This window comes from Desmodus rotundus, chromosome 10 (genome assembly GCF_022682495.2).
Source record: "Desmodus rotundus isolate HL8 chromosome 10, HLdesRot8A.1, whole genome shotgun sequence".
In the NCBI taxonomy this organism is placed as follows: Eukaryota; Metazoa; Chordata; class Mammalia; order Chiroptera; family Phyllostomidae; genus Desmodus; species Desmodus rotundus.
The window spans coordinates 44,267,763-44,289,559 of record NC_071396.1 but is presented as its reverse complement, the minus strand read 5'-3'; the positions used below and the strand labels follow the sequence as shown (position 1 = coordinate 44,289,559).

Below are 21,797 nucleotides of genomic sequence, written 5' to 3'. Positions count from 1 at the left end.
ACCAGTTTGAACAGCATTATATGATGTCCCTAAGACCTGTTGCCTCTGTAATATTTGGGGGTCTCATTTTGCATTTTTTAAGAAGATTACTGAAGAAAACTGGCTAGTTTTAAAGAAAGTACACTGAAGTTGATTTGGTATATTTTGAGTTGAAGTGCAGTGTGCAAAGCCTTGTGTGAATGCCTAGCAAGCAGCTGAAAAATTAGGTTTTGTAACTGGGTAGAAATAGGGGCATATCCACTAGAGAGGAGGTACTTGAAGATTTTGGAGTTTATGTATTGTGATTCTAGAAATGCCTGGGAGAGAAAAATGTTGGTAAGATTTTGGATGAATTTGTATTGCAGAAATCATGGAATTCAGAGGAGGAGGGTTTAGGAAAAAAAGATTTCGATTCACTGCTTCTCTCTCACATACACACACTTTCCATTTTGTGACTTGGAAGTATCTGAAGCTGAATACAAGCTTTAGAGGTTGTGGAGGAGGCCACTGCAAAGTCTTACTTAAGAATATGCTGCCATTGGTGTAGGCTGTTTTTTCCAGAAGTTGATGGTGAGGATAAGGACTGATGTTAAGTTGAAATTTTATCAGATTACAACATTGCATGTGACAATCCATTGAGTAAAATCAAGCAATTTCAGAATGAATGACTGGCACTGTGCTTCCCCATAACCATATTGTTATTATTTACTAACATCTCCTAAAGTGTGTTTGATTTGAATTATTTCTGATCTTGAACTTGGAATTTAGGCCTTTCTCTCTTGGAGGGGTACTGCTGACCTGCGACCATTTTCTTTTTCTTACCAAAAAAAAGGGAGGGGTGTATTTTATAATATTTGGGATTGATAAACCTTTTAAATCTTAGCCACATGCTAAGTGTGCTATAAAGTTATAGCGCTATAAGGAGCTATAAAGTTCATTTCTAAAGTGGTTTATGGCACTTAAAACAAAGTATATTTCTTAGTAGTTTCTCCATTATCTGATTGATTAGGTGTGTCCTTGTATGAGGATAATGAATAGATGGGCCCCCTTCATAATTATCATCTCCTATAGAGGCTCACTGCTTTTGAAAGTAGTATTTACCTTTAATAGTTTGTTATTCCACTTTACATTCTTCTTATTTTCCTTTTATAACCACAGAGATACTTGGCATTAAAGTACATGTTCACTATTCTCTTCTTTTTTAAAAATGTAAGAAATACATCTTTAGATTTATATAGTGTTCTTAAAATTATATTTCAGCAATTAAGTTGGTGAATAGAAAAATGTTATATCCTTCATAAGAGTTAAAAAAGAAATATTTGAGTACCATTTTATAAAAACAAATGTAAAGTGTGCAGTTCCACGGAAGGTGTTCCCAGTTTATCTTTCCAGGGGTTTTCTTTGCCATTCTCTTCTTCCCATTTCTCAATATCATGTTTCACAAATTTGGTTAATGTATCTAATTCCGCCTTTGAGTCTTCCCATGATATTTCCTCTTACAGAATTATCTAGATTCCTCTCCCACTTATCAGTAGCAATCCTATCCATACCTCAGTGTCATATCCCTATGTCCCTTCCCCTGTGAAACTCCCAGTCACACAGAACCCACCGTTGCCCTCTTATGCTACCCCAGTGCTGGTTCCTAGTTCATCTGTTGTACATGTCTTTGTATAGCCAGGTGTATTTATTTTCATCTTTCCCACATGACTGTGAGCTCCATTGTCTTATTTTCCTTCACATCAAAGAAGCAGCTTTATTCAAAGTGGTTGTTAATTAACTGAACAAAAATATATCCTTTGAAGATTCCCAATGTGGGTTTATCCAGGAGCAAACTTACTTTCATAGTTATAGAATCGTACTATTGTAAAAGCTTGAAAGGAAGAAGGCCATTGTTTTCAAGTATTTCACATTATAGTTTTTTTTATCTCAGTCTTATCACTGATAATCTGTATGGTCAGTGTTGAAGAAATCCTTACCTTTCCAAAGGCAGAATAATGTTGAAGTATTGAGCATTGTAGGGATATCATCTCTTAATGATAGTGGTGCTGTGTACTTGTCACTTTGGTCTTTTGTCATTTTTCGTCTTTATGTGTAAACCATAGACAGCCAAGAGCACACCCGTGTGCATGTGGTCCTTTTATCAGTACGTACGTGTTAGAAATGCTATTGACTGTGCATTAAATTTTCTTGCTGTAAGAGCGTCACCTAGGTAAATGCTTGTGATAGAAATTCAAACAATATAAAAATATAACAAAGCAAAAAGAAGAAATCATCTTTGCACTCTTAGTTCAGTTTGAGTGTTCTTTTCTTTCACTCTTTTTTTCTATAAATTTTCATTTAGATATAGATCTGAAGTTTTTTAAAAATGTAATTGAGATATAGCATGTGTGTGTGTGTGTGTGTAGTGACTTTTCTTCATTTAACCACAGTAGTACCTGTTGATTTGTCTCCTTTTAACTTCTGTAGCTAAACTCTGGATATACATCTTGGTAAAACAGAAAAACCTAGCACACATAGCCAGCAAGGTACTTCATGTAATCAAGGAATAGCCTCTGAGGTGCTCAAGCAAATTAATGCCTGACACAGGATGGGGTAGTTAGCACAGAACTTCACCACTGACTTGTTCATGTGAATCCCTATTCTATCTATTTTAAAAATATTTAGGTCTTTCAAGGTAAAAAACATTTTCTTCCAATTGCCTGGCGCATGGTCGGTACTGAGTAAATTTGTTGAATGAATGACTTAGCCAAAGGCCAATGAAAGTTAAGTTCTGGATTCAACAATACAAAGTTTTGGTAATGAATCTCTACCTATGAAGATTGGCAGTTGCTGTCAGACCTTAATATTCTTTTATTCTGTTTGTGTTTTATATCTCTTCCCTGCCTTATTCCATTAGCATTATCTATGAAAACTGTATTTGTTCATTTTAAGATGAATTCTTCTTTTCTTTCCAGCATCCAGTGTTGGATGAACCAATAGCAGAAGCTGTCTGTATTATAGCAGATATGGATAAATGGACTGTGCAAGTGGCCAGTAGCCAGAGACGAGTGACAGATAATAAACTGGGAAAGGAAGTATTGGTTTCCAGTCTTGTTTCCAATCTGCTTCATTCCACTCTTCAGCTTTATAAACATAACTTGTCTCCAAATTTTGTAAGTATGTGTGAGGTTTGAATTTGAGCACTCTGATAGGTAACCAAACTCTATTTTGAGTGTGCCTACAATGAACACTGCTGTTCGCTTTGTCATTGTTTTCCCGAAAGAAGGTGTTATCAATTGCATGTTCGTGTTCCTCTAAAATCCCTATGTAGGATTGCTAATCTCCAGTGCGATGGTATTTAGAATTGGGCCTATTGGAGCTAATTAGGGTTAATTAGGTCATGAGGATTGGGCCCTCGTGATGGGATTAGTGACCTTATAAGAAGAAGGAGACAAAAATTATACTCTCTCCACCATGTGAGGACATAGGGAGAAGGCAGTTATCTGCCAGCCAGGAAAGAGTTCTCACTAGAACTCTGGACCACACTAGCACCCTGATCTCAGACTTCCAGTCTCCAGAGCTGTGCAAAAATAATTCTCTGTTGTTTAAGCCACCAATTCTATGGTATTTTGATATGGTGGTCCAAGCAGACTAGGAAAGAAGGGGATGTGTACATGTATGTATAGTATATTCTATGATTTCAGCAGCCAGAATTCATTGCCTGATGAGTATCATGTAAGGGATGGACGTGCAATGTCCCTAAGCTTTGTGCAGAATGCCAGTGCATTCTGGACCCTAATTGTCACATCAGGACTTTGGATGATTGTTTTTATAATACTGGTAACCTCTTACCAAAGGCACCATTTTGAATTTTCAAGGTTCTTTTTCTACTTAGGAGAACTATAATATAGATGAATTAAAAGCAAAGCTTCTGTAGATCAACATGATAAAGGCCATATATGACAAACCCACAACCGACATCATATTCAGATGGTGAAAGACTGAAGATTTACCCCTAAAATGAGGGACAAGATATGGATGCCCACTTCACCACTTCTATTCAACATAGTATTTGTAGGTCCTTGCCTAAGCAGTTAGGCAAGAAAAAGAAAAAAAAGGCATCAAAATTGGGGAGGAAGAAGTAAAATTATCTCTGTCTGCAGATCACATGATCTTATATGTGGAAAACATAGATTCTACAAAAAAACTGATAGACCTCATAAATGAGTTCAGCAAAGTCACAAGGTAGAAAATTAGCATGCAAAGATAGTTGTACTTCATAGCAATGAACAATCTGAAAAGGCAATGAAGAAAGCACATCAAAAGTCTAAAATACTTAGATATAAGTTTAGCTAAGGAGGTCAGAGACGTGTACACTGAAAACTATAAAACATCGCTGAAAGAAATTAAAGACATAAATAAATGGAAAGACAGCTCGTGTTCATGGATTGGAAGACTTAGTATTACAAAGATGACAGCACTCCCCAAAATGATGTATGTTTCAAAACAATCCCTGTCAAAAATTCCAATGACTTTTTTTGTTAAAGAACTGGACCTATCATAAATGTGTGCATCTCAAGGGGCCCTGAAGAAACAAAGCAATGTTGAAAAAGAAGAACAAAGTAGGAAAACACATACCTCCTGGTTGCAAAACCTACTACAAAGTAACAGTAAATCAAAACAGTGTGGAACTGGCATAAGGACAGACATATAGACCAACAAAATATAATAGCCCCAAATAAACCCTCACATATATTGTTAACTGGTTTGAGAGAAGGGATCCTTTTCAAAACACAAAGACAAAGGAGTCTTTTCAATACCTCATACGGAGAAAACTGGATATCCACATGCAAAAGAATGAAATCGAATCCTTATACCATGTACAAAAATGAACTCAAACTTAAATCTAAACTTGAACGAACCTAAACTTAAGTGCTAAAAGTATAAAACTAAAAACATGGGGGATAATCTTCATGACACTAGATTTGGCAGTGGTTTCTGGGATTTGACACCAAAAACACAGGCAACAAAAGTAAAAAGTACATATAGTGGACTTCATTAAATTAAAAACTTCTTTATATCAAAGGATACTCACAGTCAACAAAGTAAAAAAACAACCCACAGAATGAGAGAAAATATTTGTAAATCATATACTGAGAAGAGATTGGTATCCAGAACATATAGGGAACTCCAACAATTCAGCAGTAACAAAGGAACAACTGAATAGACATTTCCCTGAAGAATATATACAAATGGCCAATAGGCACATGAAAAGATGTTCAACATTATTAGTTACTAGGAAAATGCAAATGAAAACCACGAGATACCACTTCACACCCATAAGGATGGCTGTGATTTAAAAACATGTATTGACCAGGATGGGGAGGAATTGGATCTTGTACATTGCCAGTAGAATGTGAAGTGGTACAGCTGCTGTGCAAAAGAGTTTGGCAGTTTCTCAAAAAGTTTAACGTTGTATTGTCATGTGATCCAGAAATTCTGCTTCCAGGTTTATACTCAAAACAGTTGAAACCAGGGACTCAAACAGTTGTGCCATAATGTTCATAGCAAAATTATGTATAATAGCCAAAAGTTGGAAACAACTCATGTCCATCAACAAACGAATGGATAAGCAAGATGTGGTATAATACACAGAATGGAATATTATTCAGCCACAAAAAGGAATGAAAATGTAATACATGCTTCAACATGGATGACTCTGGAAAATATTATGATAAGTGAAGTAAGCAAAACACAGAAGGACAAATATTGTATGATTCCACTTATATGAGGTATCTTGAACAGGCCAGTGTATAGAGACGTAAACCAGATAGAAGTTACCAGGGGCTGGGGGGACGGAGGGAATGAGGAGTTACTGTATAATGGGTACAAAGTTTCTGTTAGGGATAATGAAATAAAGTTCTATAAATGGATGTTGATGATGGTAGCATAACATTATAAATGTACTTAATGTCACTGAATTACATACTTAAAAAGAGGTACTATGGTGAATTGTATTATATATGTAACATACACACATGAATTTTATTAAATATATATATATATTCTGTAAACATTTTGTTTTTTCACTTAAGGCATTTTCAGCCTAAGTGAGCATTAGGGGATAACATGCACCATAAAACAATAAGTGTACCCAAAAATCCATTCAGTTGTGTTTTTCTAAGAAGAAAATCAGTTTTTGTTAGGAGTTTTAATAGTTGATTTTCATTGGAAAGGAACACTCTGCAAGGTGTTAGTATTTTAACACTTGCACGTTCATGGTTTTTCCTCAGGCATGCTCAGGGGTGTCCAACCCTTTGGCGTCTCTGGGCCACACTGGAAGAAGAAGAATTGTCTTGGGCCACGCGTTCACATATGAGAGACATAATCACAAAAAAAATCTCCTAATGTTTTAAGTAAATTTATGATTTTTTGTTGGGCCGCAGTCACAGCCAACGTGGGCTGCATGTGGCCCACAGGCTGCAGGTTGGACACTCCTGACAGCATTAGTTTATGTGAAAAATCACCTGTGTTAGTGAATTGAACAAGTTAATTGGCAATAAATGGTTTAGGTTTTAATATTCCAGCTTAGAAATACCTCTCTTCTAGTAAAGATTACAGATCATTGTCTGTGAGCTATTGCAAACTCTCTTTCTTTTACTTTCTATAGGAGAATGCAGCCTATCCTATGTAAATACATTTGAAATATATTAATTTATAAATATTATATTTATCAAATTTGAAATAAAAATGTTTTTGAAGTTTTGGAAATGGATAACGGTGATAGTTGCACAACATTTTCAATGTGCTTGATACCTCTCAACTGTGCACTAAAAAATGATTAATATGGTAAATTTTATATTGTGTGTAATTTACCATGTAAAAATAAAAGTGTAAATTCTAAATCTTGGATATGAGCTAGAAAAAGGTTTATGCTCATTTAGCTAAATTACTTGCTTTAAAAATGTGCTCAAAATTGTAGTTTATGTTGGAATAACTAAATAGACTTGTCAGAAACATGCTATGGAAATTGCCCTCACTTAGAATGGGACACCATTTTCTGACCTGGTTTTTGGTTCCCCCACCTGCAGTGTGTAATGCATCTTGAGGACCGATTACAGGAGCTGTACTTTAAGAGCAAAATGCTGTCTGAGTACCTGAGGGGGCAGATGCGTGTTCATGTCAAGGAGCTGGGAGTGGTTCTAGGGTATGTTCATGGTTTCTTTTCTGGTTTTGTTTTCACATTGTGCTGCCTTCTATTCCTCAGAATTGCCTTCTTTTAAGTGCCTTTTCCTGTTAGAAGCTAGACACTGTTATCATTTGGGTTGCTCTGTACCACATAAGAGCAGATCCATGTCTTACACTATCTGAAACTCATTGTCCCCTGTGCCATTACAGTAAGTTGAGAATATAGTCAGATAAAAATGAACTAAATCTAGCCCTGACTGGGTGGCTCAGCTGGTTGGAGCATCGCCCCATACAACAAAAAGTTGGTGGGGGTTTGATTCCCCAGCCAGGGCACATACCTAGGTTGCACGTTGAATCCCTGGTTGAGGTGTGTATGGGAGGCTACTGATTGATGTGTCTTTGTCTCTCTCTTTCTCTCTCTCTCTTCCTCCCCCTTTCCCTCCCCCCTTCCTATTCTCTCTAAGATCAGTAAATACATCCTTGGGTAAGGATTAAAAAAATGAATTTAACTTTTTTTAATGAATTTTCTATAATTTTTTTTAAAGATCGATCATTTATTTATCTATTTGTTTATTTATTGAGAGGGTGGAAGGGAGGGAGAAAGAGAGGGAGAGAAACATCAGTGTGTGGTTGTCTCTCTCACACCTCCTACTGGGGTCCTGGCCTGCAACCCAGGCACGTGCCCTGAATGGGAATTGAACCAGTGACCCTTTGGTTCACATGCTAGTGCTAAATGCATTGAGCCACACCAACCAGGGTGAACTTAAATTTCTGCCTTAGAAAAATAAGCACTGTTCATTTTTACTTATAAATATGTTGAAAGCTCATTCCCAACTTCCTCCCTGCCACCCATATGAGCTGATTAAAAACACTGGATGGTAGTACATTATCTACATATTATTTCTCCTTCTGCATTATCTGTATGTTTGTCTACTCTGCAGTTATTCTTAGGAAAAAGACAATTCTCTAAAATGCTAATTGAAGGAGGAACAAATAAATTGATGGGAGGCGTGGTATAGCCCTTTTTTTATATGTTCTATGAGTGCTTTCCTTATATTCCATGGCCATTGTGTTTGTATGTGGTGTGTATGTAAATTATTTCCTGAAATTCTAGTTGAACAAATTGAACAAGCTAGAACTTTTGTATAATTCAGTTTTTATGAAGGGAGAAAGAGCCAGCATCAGCAAATAGCGAGTGTATGTCAGATACCAAATTAAATTCTTTCATTAATGTTATTCCTTACCATCCAGATTGGAAATAGATGATTCCCGGTGCATGATGCCATTATTATTTTTTTAAATTTAAACTAGTTTTAAAGTAGTGTGAATTTAACTGGTTTATAGTGCATTGTGGCATAAAATGAAAGGTTTTCCCCAACTTGCCACCTTCATCCAAACACCATTAAAGGATTGTTTCTTCTGACAGAATTTGTTAATGTATACGGTAAAAAAATAGAAATTGAGGCCCTGGTCAGGTAGCTCAGTTGGTTAGAGCATCATCCCAATATGCCAAGATTGTGAGTTCAGTCCCTGGTGCAGGCACATATGAAAATCGACCAGTGAATGTATAAATAAATGGAATGACAAATTGATGTCTCTCTCCCTCCATCTCTTTACCCCCTTCCTCCCTCCCTCTCTCTAAAATCAATCAATAAAAAAAATAGAAATTGATTTATACTCTATATATTATTGGGCAGCTTGCCTTTTGATATTTCTTGAATGTTCATATGAGCACATACTGACCTATCTCATTTTATTTTATTTTATTTTATTTTATTTTATTAAATAGCTATATAGCATCCCATTGTATGGAGAGATTTATATAATAATGAGTTCTCATTTAACATCTTTAATAGGGTCTACAAATTTAAGTGAAACAACATATAATTAAACCAAGTTTACCATGTGCTAATTGATATAAACAAGAATTAAGTTCCTTTGGCATCTCATTGATGTTACAATGAAACGATATTGAACAAAAGGACATTATTTGAGCACCCACTGTATTTTCTGGTTTTGCTATTACAAACCAATGCTAGAATGAATATAAATCTTTGAAGTTAGTAGGATAAATTACTTGACGTAGAATTTTTGGTTAAAAGGCATGTGTATTAACTTTTTGATAGATAGTGATAGTTATTTTGACATGTAATAGTAAATGCTACCCAGGTAAGAACTTGGATAAATTCTCACAAATGGTGGGAAGCACACTGTTACCTACTACTGGCTTTTACCAACTTTTAGTCTTTTACAGGCTACTATCTGAAAAATGAAATCTGATTTTACTTATGTAGATTTATTTATTCTCTAACCATCAATGAGTCTGCAAGAGTGTTTCTATATTTATTGGCCATTTTTCTTTTCCTGTAAATTATTTGTGATAGGATATGTTTTTAAGATGCTTCCATTATTTCTTCCCAGTATATCTTCTTATGGAAACATTTGTATTCAAAACCACATGAGTATACACTATTATCCTATTATTTTATTATATTGTATTTTCTAGACAGTGTCCCTTGCATGGTCCATCAGCAAGTCAGCGAGATACTTTCCTTCATCCATGACTTTACCATTGGGTTTCAGGTGCTTTCTTTTAAAAAAGAAGTTTGGTTTTGGTTTTTACTTACTGAAATATTTCTAGCTGTCATTATCTTCAGCTCTCTTACCTTTTTCTTTTGACCAGGGTGACCTAGGTCCTTGACTGATGAGGGATAGTAACTTCACAGGTAGCAGTCATTGCCTGTAGGACTCATATCTTGGGGGTACAGAAAGCCTGACGGATTTTGTTTTCTTAATTTCAGGATTGAATCCAGTGATCTTCCTCTCCTGGCTGCTGTAGCAAGCACTCACTCTCCGTATGTTGCACAGATACTCCTTTAGGAATGTGAAGTAGAAACCAAGGAAGCAGACATGACACACATTTATGGCATTTTTTTCTCATTAGATTCCCATCTGAATGAGTCAGTCACATGGGTATCTTGCATTGCAGTACATTTTGTGTGATCATTTGGCTTTTTCTTTTTGACTGGACTTTTTGGGTGGTAGTAGATTTTTAACCAAGTGAAACTAAAACATCATAAGTAATTTTGGGGGAAAGCATTTGAAAAAGCCAAAGTGTAACTTAGAAATTTCTATAAAATGAGTAACATTGAGGAATTTTATATGATCACTACAGTGTTGCCACAACTCTAAATAACAACAGATATCTCATGATTAAATGGCTCAGAAATAGTCATTTCATTTGTTTTAATTCTTTATTTCTAAGGTACGTAGGTTTACAAACCTTTATTATTTTTTGTTTTGTCAATTAAAATAGCTAATTTCTAGATATTTCTTGATATTTTAAATAGCCTGTTAATTAGAAGAATGAGTGTAAATCTGTGTTGTTATCCACCCAAGTGTACATAGGTATCTAGTTTTTTAAAAATAAGAGGTCAAAATACAAGATTGGTAAACATGCCTTTTTAAATATATATATATATTTTCAACTAGTATTAATTGTACATAATGTTGTAATGTTACTTTCTGATGATTTTTTTGTTTCACACACCCTTAAATATTAGTAAAGCCAATTGTTTTTTAAAGGGTGAGTAATGTAGCTCCCCAAATAAGAATACTACTTTATACTCTTTGTTTTGTTTATAAGTATAAACTGATTCTTATAAATGTTAATATTTACCTATTTGCACCTAATTTAATAAATTAAAATTAGGATTAAAACTTGCACCAAAGCATTGGCAAAAATAATATTTCTTCAATAGTGCTCAGGTAGCTGAGGCCCTTGCTTTTGGTATCAGCCATCCTTGAACCCACAGAAAATAAATATTTGTTTCACTGCTTAATAATATTCAATTTACACTAATAGAACTCATTAACTCTTAAAATCATTCTCTTGAAATTCCCATCTTCCAAAAGCTAATTTTCTTTTAAAGGTTTCCACTTTTCAGTTGTTGTTTTGTATATATTGTAGAATGTTGCTTGTGAGAAAAGCTACTATGGAACCAAACCTTTGTAAGTAATGTAAATAGAGAGATGGGTAGGTAAAGTTTTCAATATGCTCTACTACCTCAGTTTACTTGAATACTACATAATAGTTTATTCTTTACTTATCTGGTCTAAGATACTTTAATTCTAGAGGTAAAGTTGGTTTCTGCTTTCATGGACTATTTTTATCATAATTATTTGATTAGTTAAAAAAAAAGTACCACTTGCTTATTCTGTTACTATATATATTTCCTGTATAATATATTCATTTTTGCTGTTTCAGTTTTCAGTAATTAAAGATTTCTGTGGTTTAACTCTTTGACCTTCAATTGATAGCATTGGGTCACATTTTGCCTTGTTCTCTGTATTCAAGCACTCTCCAACCTAGACTAAGAAGAAACGGTGATTGTAATGGAATGTAACCTGAAATTGGTGTGCCCGCAATCAGTTTGGCCTCTGTGTCCTGTCTGCTGGTCCCAGCTAGCACCAGAGTCTCCCATGGATGACTTGCTGCCAAAGAGTGTTTATGGATATATTTTCTTTGGCTTAATATTCTTGTTCTATTCATCAATGAAATTCTTCACTATTGTTTGGAATTCTATGAATCAATCTCTTTGGCAGAATTCAGAATATAGAAAAGTTCATATGTGCATCGTACATTTTTTATTATAGTTCAGAATGATATGTAGCAGGTAGATAAAGTCTGTTTTGCATGTTTTCTTTTTTAATTAATCATCAAACTATTCACAGTCCTATCTATTTAAAATCTCTAAGAAATTAGCGTTTAGAAAATCTAGTATTCAGTAAATGGATGGTTCATGCTACCATTATTCTTAAAACTAAGCTTTGCTCGGAGGGAAGGGGCCTATAGTTTCTTATAGATTCATTAATCCTTATAGGATTCCTGAATTTCACAATTCCCAGCACTTCTGTAATTTCTACTACCTTCATCATAATCATTTTTTGCATACAGAAAGCCCATGGAGTAAGCTGCTGCTGCTTCTAAAGGGGGGTCATTATGATGAATGTGAAAAGCGTTTGGCCTGTTCAAAATAAGTTTTTTCAACTTCTTATGGTACACACAGCTATGTGTTACATATTTTTAAAAACCATTGGTTGCAATAGGATATAAAAAAGGGATCTTTTACATTATAGATTTAAAACTAATTTTCCTTGTATATAAACTAATTGGTTTGATTTTAAATATTCTTGGCTTTTATTAATATGTCTTAATTTTGAGTTTGAAACCGTTAAGTGCAATAAACTTACCAGCACAGATATAATTTCGTTCTAATTGGCATACACTGGGGATGATCACTTAAAAAACAAAAAGATGTCACGCAATGCCTGTTTCTGGTAGATGTCTCATGAGATTGTTCTGCTTTCTCTAAGTTATTTAGATGGTGAGATAAATGTACATACTGTTTCTTGGTCTGTATACATTTCTCAAATGTACACCTGTATTATAATAACCTCCCAATTCTAGGGGAAATTTGTGCAATAAATACACATGTCAGTTTGATGGGTGATATTGGTCTTTCTTTCATGGGTTAATAAGAAACAGTAACATGGGCTCTGATTCTGGATTCTTTTTCCAAATGTGACACGTCTAGTAACGTTATCTTGTTTTTAATGCCTTTTTCTAATCCTAAATTTCTGTTTTGGTAATTTGGTAGAATCTACTTTATCAGGCTGTTGTGAGAATCAAGTGAAATAATAAATGTCAAGAATTAATGCATGGCATACCCCAAGTGCTTAATAATTTTTGGCTGCTACTATTACTGGGTAATTTTTTTTTTTTTAATATATTTATTGATTATGCTATTACAGTTGTCCCATTTCCCCCCCCACTCCACTCCATCCTGCCCACCCCCCTCCCTCCCACATTCCCCCCCTATAGTTCATGTCCATAGGTCATACTTATAAGTTCTTTGGCTTCTACATTTCCTACACTATTTTTACCCTCCCCCTGTCTATTTTCCACCTATCATCTATGCTACTTATTCTCTGTACCTTTCCCCCTCTCTCCCCCTCCCACTCCCTTAATGACAACCCTCATGTTCTAGTTGTTTGCCTAGTTTGCTCTCGTTTTTGTTTTATGTGTGGCTGTTAATAACTGTGAGTTTGCTGTCATTTTTACTGTTCCAATTTTTGATCTTCTTTTTCTTAGGTAACTCCCTTTAACATTTCATATAATAAGGGCTTGGTGATGATGAGCTTCTTTAACTTGACCTTATCTGAGAAGCACTTGATCTTCCCTTCCATTCTAAGTGATAGCTTTGCTGGATACAGTAATCTTGGATGTAGGTCCTTGCGTTTAATCTTGGGTAATGTAATTATGATGTGCCTTGGCGTGTTCCTCCTTGGGTCCAGCTTCTTTGGGACTCTCTGAGCTTCCTGGACTTCCCGGAAGTCTATTTCCTTTGCCAGATTAGGGAAGTTCTCCTTCATTATTTGTTCAAATAAGTTTTCAATTTTTTGTTCTTCCTCTTCTCCTTCTGGCACCCCTATAATTCGGATGTGGGAACGTTTCAAGGCGTCCGGGAGGTTCCTAAGCCTCTCCTCATTTTTCCGAGTTCTTGTTTCTTCATTCTTTTCTGTTTGGATGTTTGTTTCTTCCTTCTGGTCCACACCATTGATTTGAGTCCCAGTTTCCTTCTCATCACTATTGGTTCCCTGTACATTTTCCTTTGTTTCTCTTAGCATAGGCTTCATTTTTTCATCTGTTTTTCGAATAGATTCAACCAAGTCTGTGAGCATATTGATAACCAGTGCTTTGAACTGTGCATCCGATAGGTTGGCTATCTGTTCGTCGCTTAGTTGTATTTTTTCTGGAGCTTTGAAGTGTTCTGTCATTTGGGCCATTTTTTTTTTTTTTTTTTTTTTGTCTTGGCGCTTCTGTTACTTTAAGGGGCGGAGCCTTAGGTGTTCACCAGGGCGGGGTAACGCTGGTCGCTGAGCTGTGACGCTGTACGAGGGGGAGGGGCCGAGTGGGAGCAATGGCGCCTGCCTCACTCTCCTCCGGATTTCAATCCTTCACTCAGCTATCCACAATCAAACTGGGCCCCTCTGGTGCTGGTTCCCGAGTGGGTGGGCCTGTGCACACTCCAGGCCCCTGTGGGTCTCTCCAACGACCTCTCCTGTGAGGCTGGGAGTCTCTCCTGCTGCTGCCCCAACCCCCCGGGGCGCTTTCAATCAGAGGTTTGAGGCTTTATTTCCCGGAGCTGGAGCCCTGGGTTGCACGGTTTCGTTGCCCGCCGTTCGTCAGGTTTATCTGTGGGCGAATTTGGTGCCGCGGGGTGCTACCCGCTGCTCTGCCTGCCCCACTCTCCGCCACTCTGAGTCCGGCCCTCTCGGTTTATCTGTGCAGATGTGGGGCCGCAGGGTCTGCTAGTGCTCGGACTGCCTGCGCCATTTGTCCCACACTCCGCCAGTCTCAGTCCCGCCACAGCCACGCGAGTCCTCTCCACCCCGGTGCCCGTCTCCGCCCCTCCTACCAGTCTGGATGAATGGTTATTTTCTATTTTCTTGGTGTTGGTCCCCCTTGCTGTTCGATTCTCTGTCAGTTCTGGTTGTGCGAGGAGGCGCAGTGTGTCTACCTACGCCGCCATCTTGGTTCTCCTCCCCTATTACTGGGTAATTTTGTCCAGCCTCCTCTTTATGGCTCCCAACTGTTGTTGGGAGAATTTAGCATACATTCTTATGAATAAAAAGTGTAATATAAAAATACTGGTATATTCTTACATTTGACCTAATTCTTACAATAACAAATTGAAAAATTTTGTAAGTGCTTTTATAAAAACAAACTAAAAATCAATCTTTTAAAACCTAGAGAAAACCATATAAACATGTTACGAACATTGTATCCAGTACAAATTGATATTGACCTTACAAGTAAACAAAAATTGGCCAGTTGATTTGGGTTTTAATCCTGGTTTGTTCACTGGTTTGCACACGACTCTGAGCAAGTCTGTGCTCTTCATCTACATTGTAGGGAAGTCAGCTCTTCCATCAGTCCTTAGTGCCTGCTTTATAGCAGTTATTCAGCCCCGAGGGGCTGTTGACGACCTGCCTTAGTCAGGCTAGGCTGATGGGGCCAGAGATGCCAGCAGGCAGGTTTAGACCAGGGGCTTTCCGTAGTGCCTCTCTCCATGTCATTTTACATGCATGACTTTTGTATTTGACCAAAGAGAGTAAATGCATTGCTTTAAAGTGTTTAGGGAGTGTCACATATTTGGGAGGCATCCATTAGATATTTCAGAGATTTATAATTGGTACCTGTGTTTATTTGTGCTGTTTCCTCATAAATTTGAGAAATCTTGTAACATTTCTGAGGAGCATAGAGGAATGATTTTTGCTGATGAGAAACTGAGATACAGAAAATTTATCTGCGGTAATCATCTTTCCTATTTGGGTCCGTTTTATCTCTCAGACCAGAATGGTTTCTAACTAGACTGTGCTGATGAATGTAAAAATATCTGGAATGTCTTCGCGTGTCTTTGCCAGTATGGAGGGTAGGGGTGCAGTGGCGAGAGGGACCAAACCTGAGCAGTGGGGGCTGAGGGATTGTAACTGAGTGGGGAGGACTTAGGCAGATAGAAAGGGAGAGGATGGAGAGTGTAGTGCTTTGTAGTGCAGACTGGATTTGGCCATGTTTGCTTTAGATTTAAGACTTGAGACTTCCCTAAAAAAAACATAAGCAGTCTAAAAGAGATTTTTAAAGAATATGTGAGAACTTTGGTGAGGCTTTTAGTCTTCATCAGATTGCAGGCAGCTTGTCTGGGTTAACACTGATTAGACCACCTATAAACCTATATTTACTCTTAGGAGAGTGTTAAGTTGAAAAGGCTTGAGCTTCCTTCCGTTCCATGTGACTGATTTTAACAAGGACAGCCCCAAACATGTCTTTATATTTACCTCGGTGCTTAAATTAGGGTTACTGATTTTTAAAAAAGCAATGTTACCTAAATTGTCTCAAGGGGAATAACTTCGTTGAAATGTGTAAATATAAGGAAGATTCTATTTCCTCAAGAAATTTGTGAGGTATGAAGCAAAAAAGAAAAAGGACTCATGGATATGGACAACAGTGTGGTGATTGTGGGCGAGGGGAGAGGTGGAAGAGGGTGTAAGGGGAATAAGTGATCATGGAAAATATACAATAAAAATAATAAAATTAAAAAGAAATTGTGAAGCCACTTGTATCACACATTTGGTCCAGCACTCACAAGTCAGTATCGTTCACTGTGTCACAGGGGCTGGAATTAAGATGAGTCAGACTAGTGCAGAACCTGAGTTTACATAGTTTTCACATGTGATTGACTGTCAGAAACACTGAGGTAGCTTTTGGAAAATGTCAATTCGTAGACCCCACCCTCAGAGATTCTGATTCACTGATAAAAACTGATCCGGATTCAGACCAGCAAATGCTTATTTTTCTACTAGTAGTGACTCAGTCTCCCACCATACTCCAAATCTCGATTTCTTCATTCCATGTGCTGTTAAATCCAATGCCTTTTAAACCTGTGTTTTGTTTGTTTGTGGTGGTGTTTTTTTTTTCTTTGCTGTTATTCTGGAAAGATGGCTATGTGATTGTGTATTTTCAATGAGCATTGTTTTGCATAATACAGTAGCTGTGTACCCAGATACCTTGCTTTGCCATTGAAGAGCAATCAAGTGCCTATCTTTCTAACAGCAAAATCCCTCTTAATGAGTCCTCAGATCCATTTGTTCATTCAGCAAATACTGATTGAGCTCCTGTTACGTGCTAGGCACAGGTCTGAGGGCCAGGGATATGCCAGTAAACGGCATAAACTTTGTTTTATGTTATCCTGGAGTTTACGTATTTCCTGTTGGTGGAGGAGGTAGGCAAGAAATATGGCAAGTACAATGAAGAAAAATAAGGTATGGTAAGGACTTAAGCCACTTTTGAAAAAAATATTTAACCATGTTTTTATTTCACCAGAATTTAATAAATTACTTGCAATCAGAAACATCATTTTTTCCTTTGAGATACAAGTTAATGCTGGTGAATCCTATCTTGGAGGATGCCTTTTCCCTGGAAATAGCTATTCGAGCCTTCACTGTCTCCTCTTCACTGTCTCCTTCACTTTTTTCAGCATATCAGAGCATAATACAGAGCATAAGATGGTAAAGGACAACTTAGATTTTGAAAGTGTGCATAAATTTAGATATGTATAGTTACCATGGATATTTAAGTTTCTACTGTTGGCTGTCTTATGACAAAGCCTAATAAAATTATATACTTCATTTTTCCTTGTGAAATGTTATATACAGAAAAGTGAACAAATACACATTGTGACCATCATTTATGTCAAGGAGTAAATTAGTGACCAAGAAACTCCCTCTTTCACGGGTCCTATTCTGATCAAAATCCTCCCTGTCTCATTTTTAGTAACTACCAACCTGGCTTTCTTGGACATCATTTCCTTGCTTCCCCTTTATAGTTTTACCTCTGTGTTTGTTCCCTAAGTGATATATTTTAATGTTGCTTGTGTTTGAACTTTGTATGCATAATTATACTCCATATATTTTTTTTTTTCCTCTCAACATTATGTTGTGGAGAATCATCCATGTGCTAGTAGCTGGTATTCCATTGAATGGATGTACTACAATTTATCCATCTTGTTACTGATGGACATTTGAGTTATTTCCAGTTTTTGGCTAACATGAACAAAACATTTTTGTTCAACTTTTCTGATGTACGCGGGTACTTTTTAATTTTTTAAGATTTTATTTTTAGAGGGGAAAGGAAGGAAAAAGGGAGGTTGCTTTTCCCACATCACCACCCGGGGGCCTGGTCAGCAACCAGACATGTGCCCTGTCCTGGAATCTAATGGTGACCTTCCGGTTTGCGGGACGTCCCCAACACACTGAACCACACCAGTCAGAAGGGTATTCTTCAGAATATATATCACAAAATGGATTTGTTGTCACAGGGTATATCAAGTTTCAGCTTTACTACTGTTCCCCCCCTCCCATGGGTTTCCCAATTTATAAGTAACTGGCAGTTTGTGAGAGTTGCTATTGCTCCACATCTTCATGAATATTTTAATGTATCTCTGAATAGTAACTAACAAAAAAAATTTGGGATTAAAAACTATCCAGTTCTTCAGATTTGAAAATTTCTTTAGAGAAGTCACTTCCCAGAGGTAAAGTCATAGAAATAACAGAGTTGTTATTGTGCAGGGGGCATCTTAAGTGCTTCATATGAATTATCTGACATAATCTTCAGGGAATCCCAAAGCCGTAGGTTCTTTACTATTCCCATCTTACAGTTAAAAATACTGAAGTTTAGGGGTATTAAATAACTTCACTAAAGTAACTAGAAATGGCCTTAAAGACACAGATTCAGGTGTTTATCCCTGACGTCCAACCTAACAGTCATCATCATGCTTTATTTCCTTATCCTTCTTTCAACTATTGATGTGCTCCGGGAAACTGACCTGTGAAGAATGGAAAGGATAACCTTTCTGATCTTAGGCAGATCTTTGAGGGTATGTTGATGCACACACAAAAAATGATGAAAATGGGTCTTGCAATTCCTCGTGATCTTCCACAATCACTTGCTTTCTGAGTGATGGCTGAGAGAATGGCTGAGCCACAACTGCCCTGGTAAGGTTTCTGTCCAATACAAAAAAGAAATGTGCTAAGATTATGTTGTAAACTTGATTTGAGCAAGCCTAACGACCAACGGAAAACAAAACCCATATCGACGACATTACCAGGTCCCAGAAACGGTACATGTTGCAGCTTGGAGACACTTTTCCCTTTTGTTACCATGAAATATAATTTTAATTCTTACCCCCTTATTAAAAAACCCTGAATAATGGCATAATCATAAATCTGAGTTTAGTGAGTTATGGTAATTGGTGTAAGGGGTACCTAGATATGTACACAGCCCTCAGGGAGCTTTCAGTGGAAAGGACAGGCCTATGGGGGCTCCAAAGTAAAGCAATTGGGTAACTAGTGCGGCCCATCTGGGCATTAATGAGATCAGGTGAAAAGGACTATTCCAGGAGGATGGATTCTGGAATTATGTCAATGAGCTTATGTTGGAAACAGCTTTTGCGGGTGTCAGCACCAGAGTGGTCTGTTTTTCACAATGGACCAGTTTGTTGGGAAACAGTTTTGTCTATAAAATGTAGTGCAAAAGCAGTCACTCGAGTCCAGGCAGCCCTACGCCAGCAACCCTGGCTGCCTAAAGGTGGGACGAAGGGAGGGCTACCCTGGGCCCTGGTTCTGTGAACACAGTCTGGCTTCGCGAGCCAGCGGTAATGGCTGGCAGCAGACACGGAGGCTGCTCATCGCTGCTGGGCTACGAAGCTGTGACTTGTCTACCCTGATCTCAGGACGTCAGTATTGGGCAGGGTAACGACTTCACGGTGCAGCTCTTCTACAGGAGATTCGTTTTAACAGAAGACACTTAGCAAACAGCCTGCACGAACTTGCTTGCCAAATGGCGACTTCCCTTCCGCGATTTCTCGAAGGGCGGGGCGTTGGCCCAGGCTCGGCGACGCCCGGAGCTTCCGGATTTGGGTACAAACACATCTCCACCTAAAAGGACTTCCCCCACAGTTCTGCCCCAACTTGCTATTTTTGCTGTTCCTCAAGGCGCGTTTCCAGGCTCTCCCCGCGAAGCTGGAGCGGCCGAAACCTCACCTCTGAAGCCGACCCAGTGAGAGGGGTTTAGGAGAGGTACAGCGAAGTGTTTTTAAATTTCACGGAGGGGTCGGAAGAGGCCTAACTGTACCTCCCCACTTCTTACGTCAGCGCGGAGCCACGCCCCTGGGCGTTCGTTTGCGTGAGCACGCGGTGCTGCGCATGCGCACTCGCCATCCTCCACCCCCCCTCCCCCCTGGGCTGGCTTCTCTCTGGCCAGTCGCGCGTGGGCTGAGGCCCTGGGCGGGCGTTGCGAAGGCTTGTTTCCTTGAGTCCGGGACCCGTCGCGGGCCGGAGTTTCCTTCCTTGGGGACGAGGGGGTGCAGACCCCCAAACTAGGGTGAATGGACTGTCGCAGGTGCTGCTAAGGGTAGGCTGGAGAGCACGGGCCCCGGGGCTGCACCCATGAACTCACCCGTGGACCCCGGCGCTAGGCAAGCGCTGAGGAAGAAACCGCCGGAGCGGACCCCGGAGGTAAGGCCGGCCGACCGGGCGCGCTTCCCCTTGTCCTACGGGCGCTTACCCCTGTCGGGCTGAAACCTGCGGCTACTGTCCCCTTGCCGGAGCTTCACACCTGCTGGCAGAGTTTCTGTTCTCTGCGTCCCCCGACCCCGGGCCCTTCTCGCGGGCGGGTGACGACTGCCTTTTCTGCTAGCGATGCCGCCTTCCCCTCACACCCATCCTTGCCAGTGACTTCCTAGTGGTTTCGATAAGAAAGCACCATTTACTAAATCGTAGTTTTTTCAGGGTAAAATGTGGGTCTTTGAGTGCGATTACCTGTAGGTAGGTAGACTGAAAAATGAGGTAGAAATTGTAAGTGAAGTTTAACAGTCATGTTATTAAGAAATAACTTCTTTAAAGGTCTCTGAAATACTGTACAAATGCTTAAAAAATATAGTTTTCAAAATCGCTTTCAAACTTTGCGTCCAGTCAGATGATGAATTCTGGTGGAGGATGATGCTTAAAGATCAGCTCTGGAGGTACTTTTTCACACTGTCATTGGGAAATTTTACAGTATTTTGTCCTTGCATCCAAAACTTGCTGTATTGGGTTAGCAGTAATGGCATCAGCTTAAATGATTTTCATTTGACCTAAACTTTAGGTCCTAAAGGCTAGTTTTCAGGTACATAACTAAAACCTGTTAACGTCGTATATCCTTACAGAATGCTAAGCTTTTTCTTGATTTGGAGAATTTCTATAATAAGTTGTATGTTTCCTAAATCAGAAAGCAAAAACTAAAAACAATCTGAAGGGATTGTTGGACTGTCTTGTATATAGTTGCAAGAATTGAAATTAAAAGCTTTGGTTAATTCTTCCTAAATCACATTTGAGTTTTTCAGATTAACAGCTTTTTGCATAGTAGGTCTTAGTAATCTTGGGCTGATCTTTTGTACCAACATTATTCAAGCCATAATTGTAGCCTTGATGGTTAAAACTTCATAGTTGGAGATCCTAATCTTTGCATGGAAACAGGCAAATACTGTCACTGTCCAGAGTCCTTTGTTGAGAACCTGCTTTTATACTCCCATGTGTTTTAATTTACCTGTGATGATTCTTGAAGTAATTGTGAGCTCACTGAAAGCTTTCAGCTAGAACAGGTGAATCTGCCATAATTTTTATATCATTAGAAAGTCATGCAAGGCTTGCAATGTACAGTGTTAGTCTTACTTTTGAATATTACTTACGATACATTCACATTTTAATGGGAACATCCTACCTCTCTTTAATAGCAGAATTAATCTAGTTTGAAATTGCCTGTTTTTGAGCCTTACAACATTTTCTAAACTGTTCACAGTGTTGGCCATCGTGTGCCTCTGTTGAATACTTTTCATTTTACTGGCATAGAAGCATCATGGATTAAGGGACTACTAAACAACTGCCCGCAGTACAGGGACTAGAGCCTGGACATGTTGCTACGAAGCCTGTTCACTGCTTAATTCATTGGAACTACTTTTGAATGACCGTAGAATTTGGGGTACGAAAGTCTG

General features: G+C 38.3%; 2 protein-coding genes across 10 annotated transcripts in view; both read left to right on the top strand.

Annotated features, from left to right (window-relative positions):
* The window catches only part of FNIP1 (folliculin interacting protein 1), a 124,068-nt gene extending 111,416 nt beyond the window's left edge, over positions 1–12,652 (top strand). For both annotated transcript variants that reach the window (XM_024557092.3, XM_053912201.1), the window contains 3 exons: positions 2,934–3,131; positions 7,050–7,165; positions 9,948–12,652. In XM_024557092.3, coding sequence (XP_024412860.2) covers positions 2,934–3,131; positions 7,050–7,165; positions 9,948–10,026 — 393 coding nt within the window. In that variant the 3' untranslated portion in view covers positions 10,027–12,652. The remainder of the gene's footprint in view (positions 1–2,933; positions 3,132–7,049; positions 7,166–9,947) is intronic.
* Positions 12,653–19,991: 7,339 nt separating this feature from the next.
* RAPGEF6 (Rap guanine nucleotide exchange factor 6) overlaps positions 19,992–21,797 on the top strand; it is a 187,858-nt gene continuing 186,052 nt past the window's right edge. For 5 of the 8 annotated variants that reach the window (XM_053912195.2, XM_053912196.2, XM_053912194.2 and 2 more), the window contains exon 1: positions 19,993–20,283. In XM_053912195.2, the coding sequence (XP_053768170.1) occupies positions 20,215–20,283 (69 nt within the window). In that variant the 5' untranslated portion in view covers positions 19,993–20,214. Of the gene's footprint in view, positions 20,284–21,797 lie in introns of all 8 variants that reach the window. The other 3 variants (XM_053912198.2, XM_024557090.4, XM_053912200.2) reach the window with 2 other exon arrangements.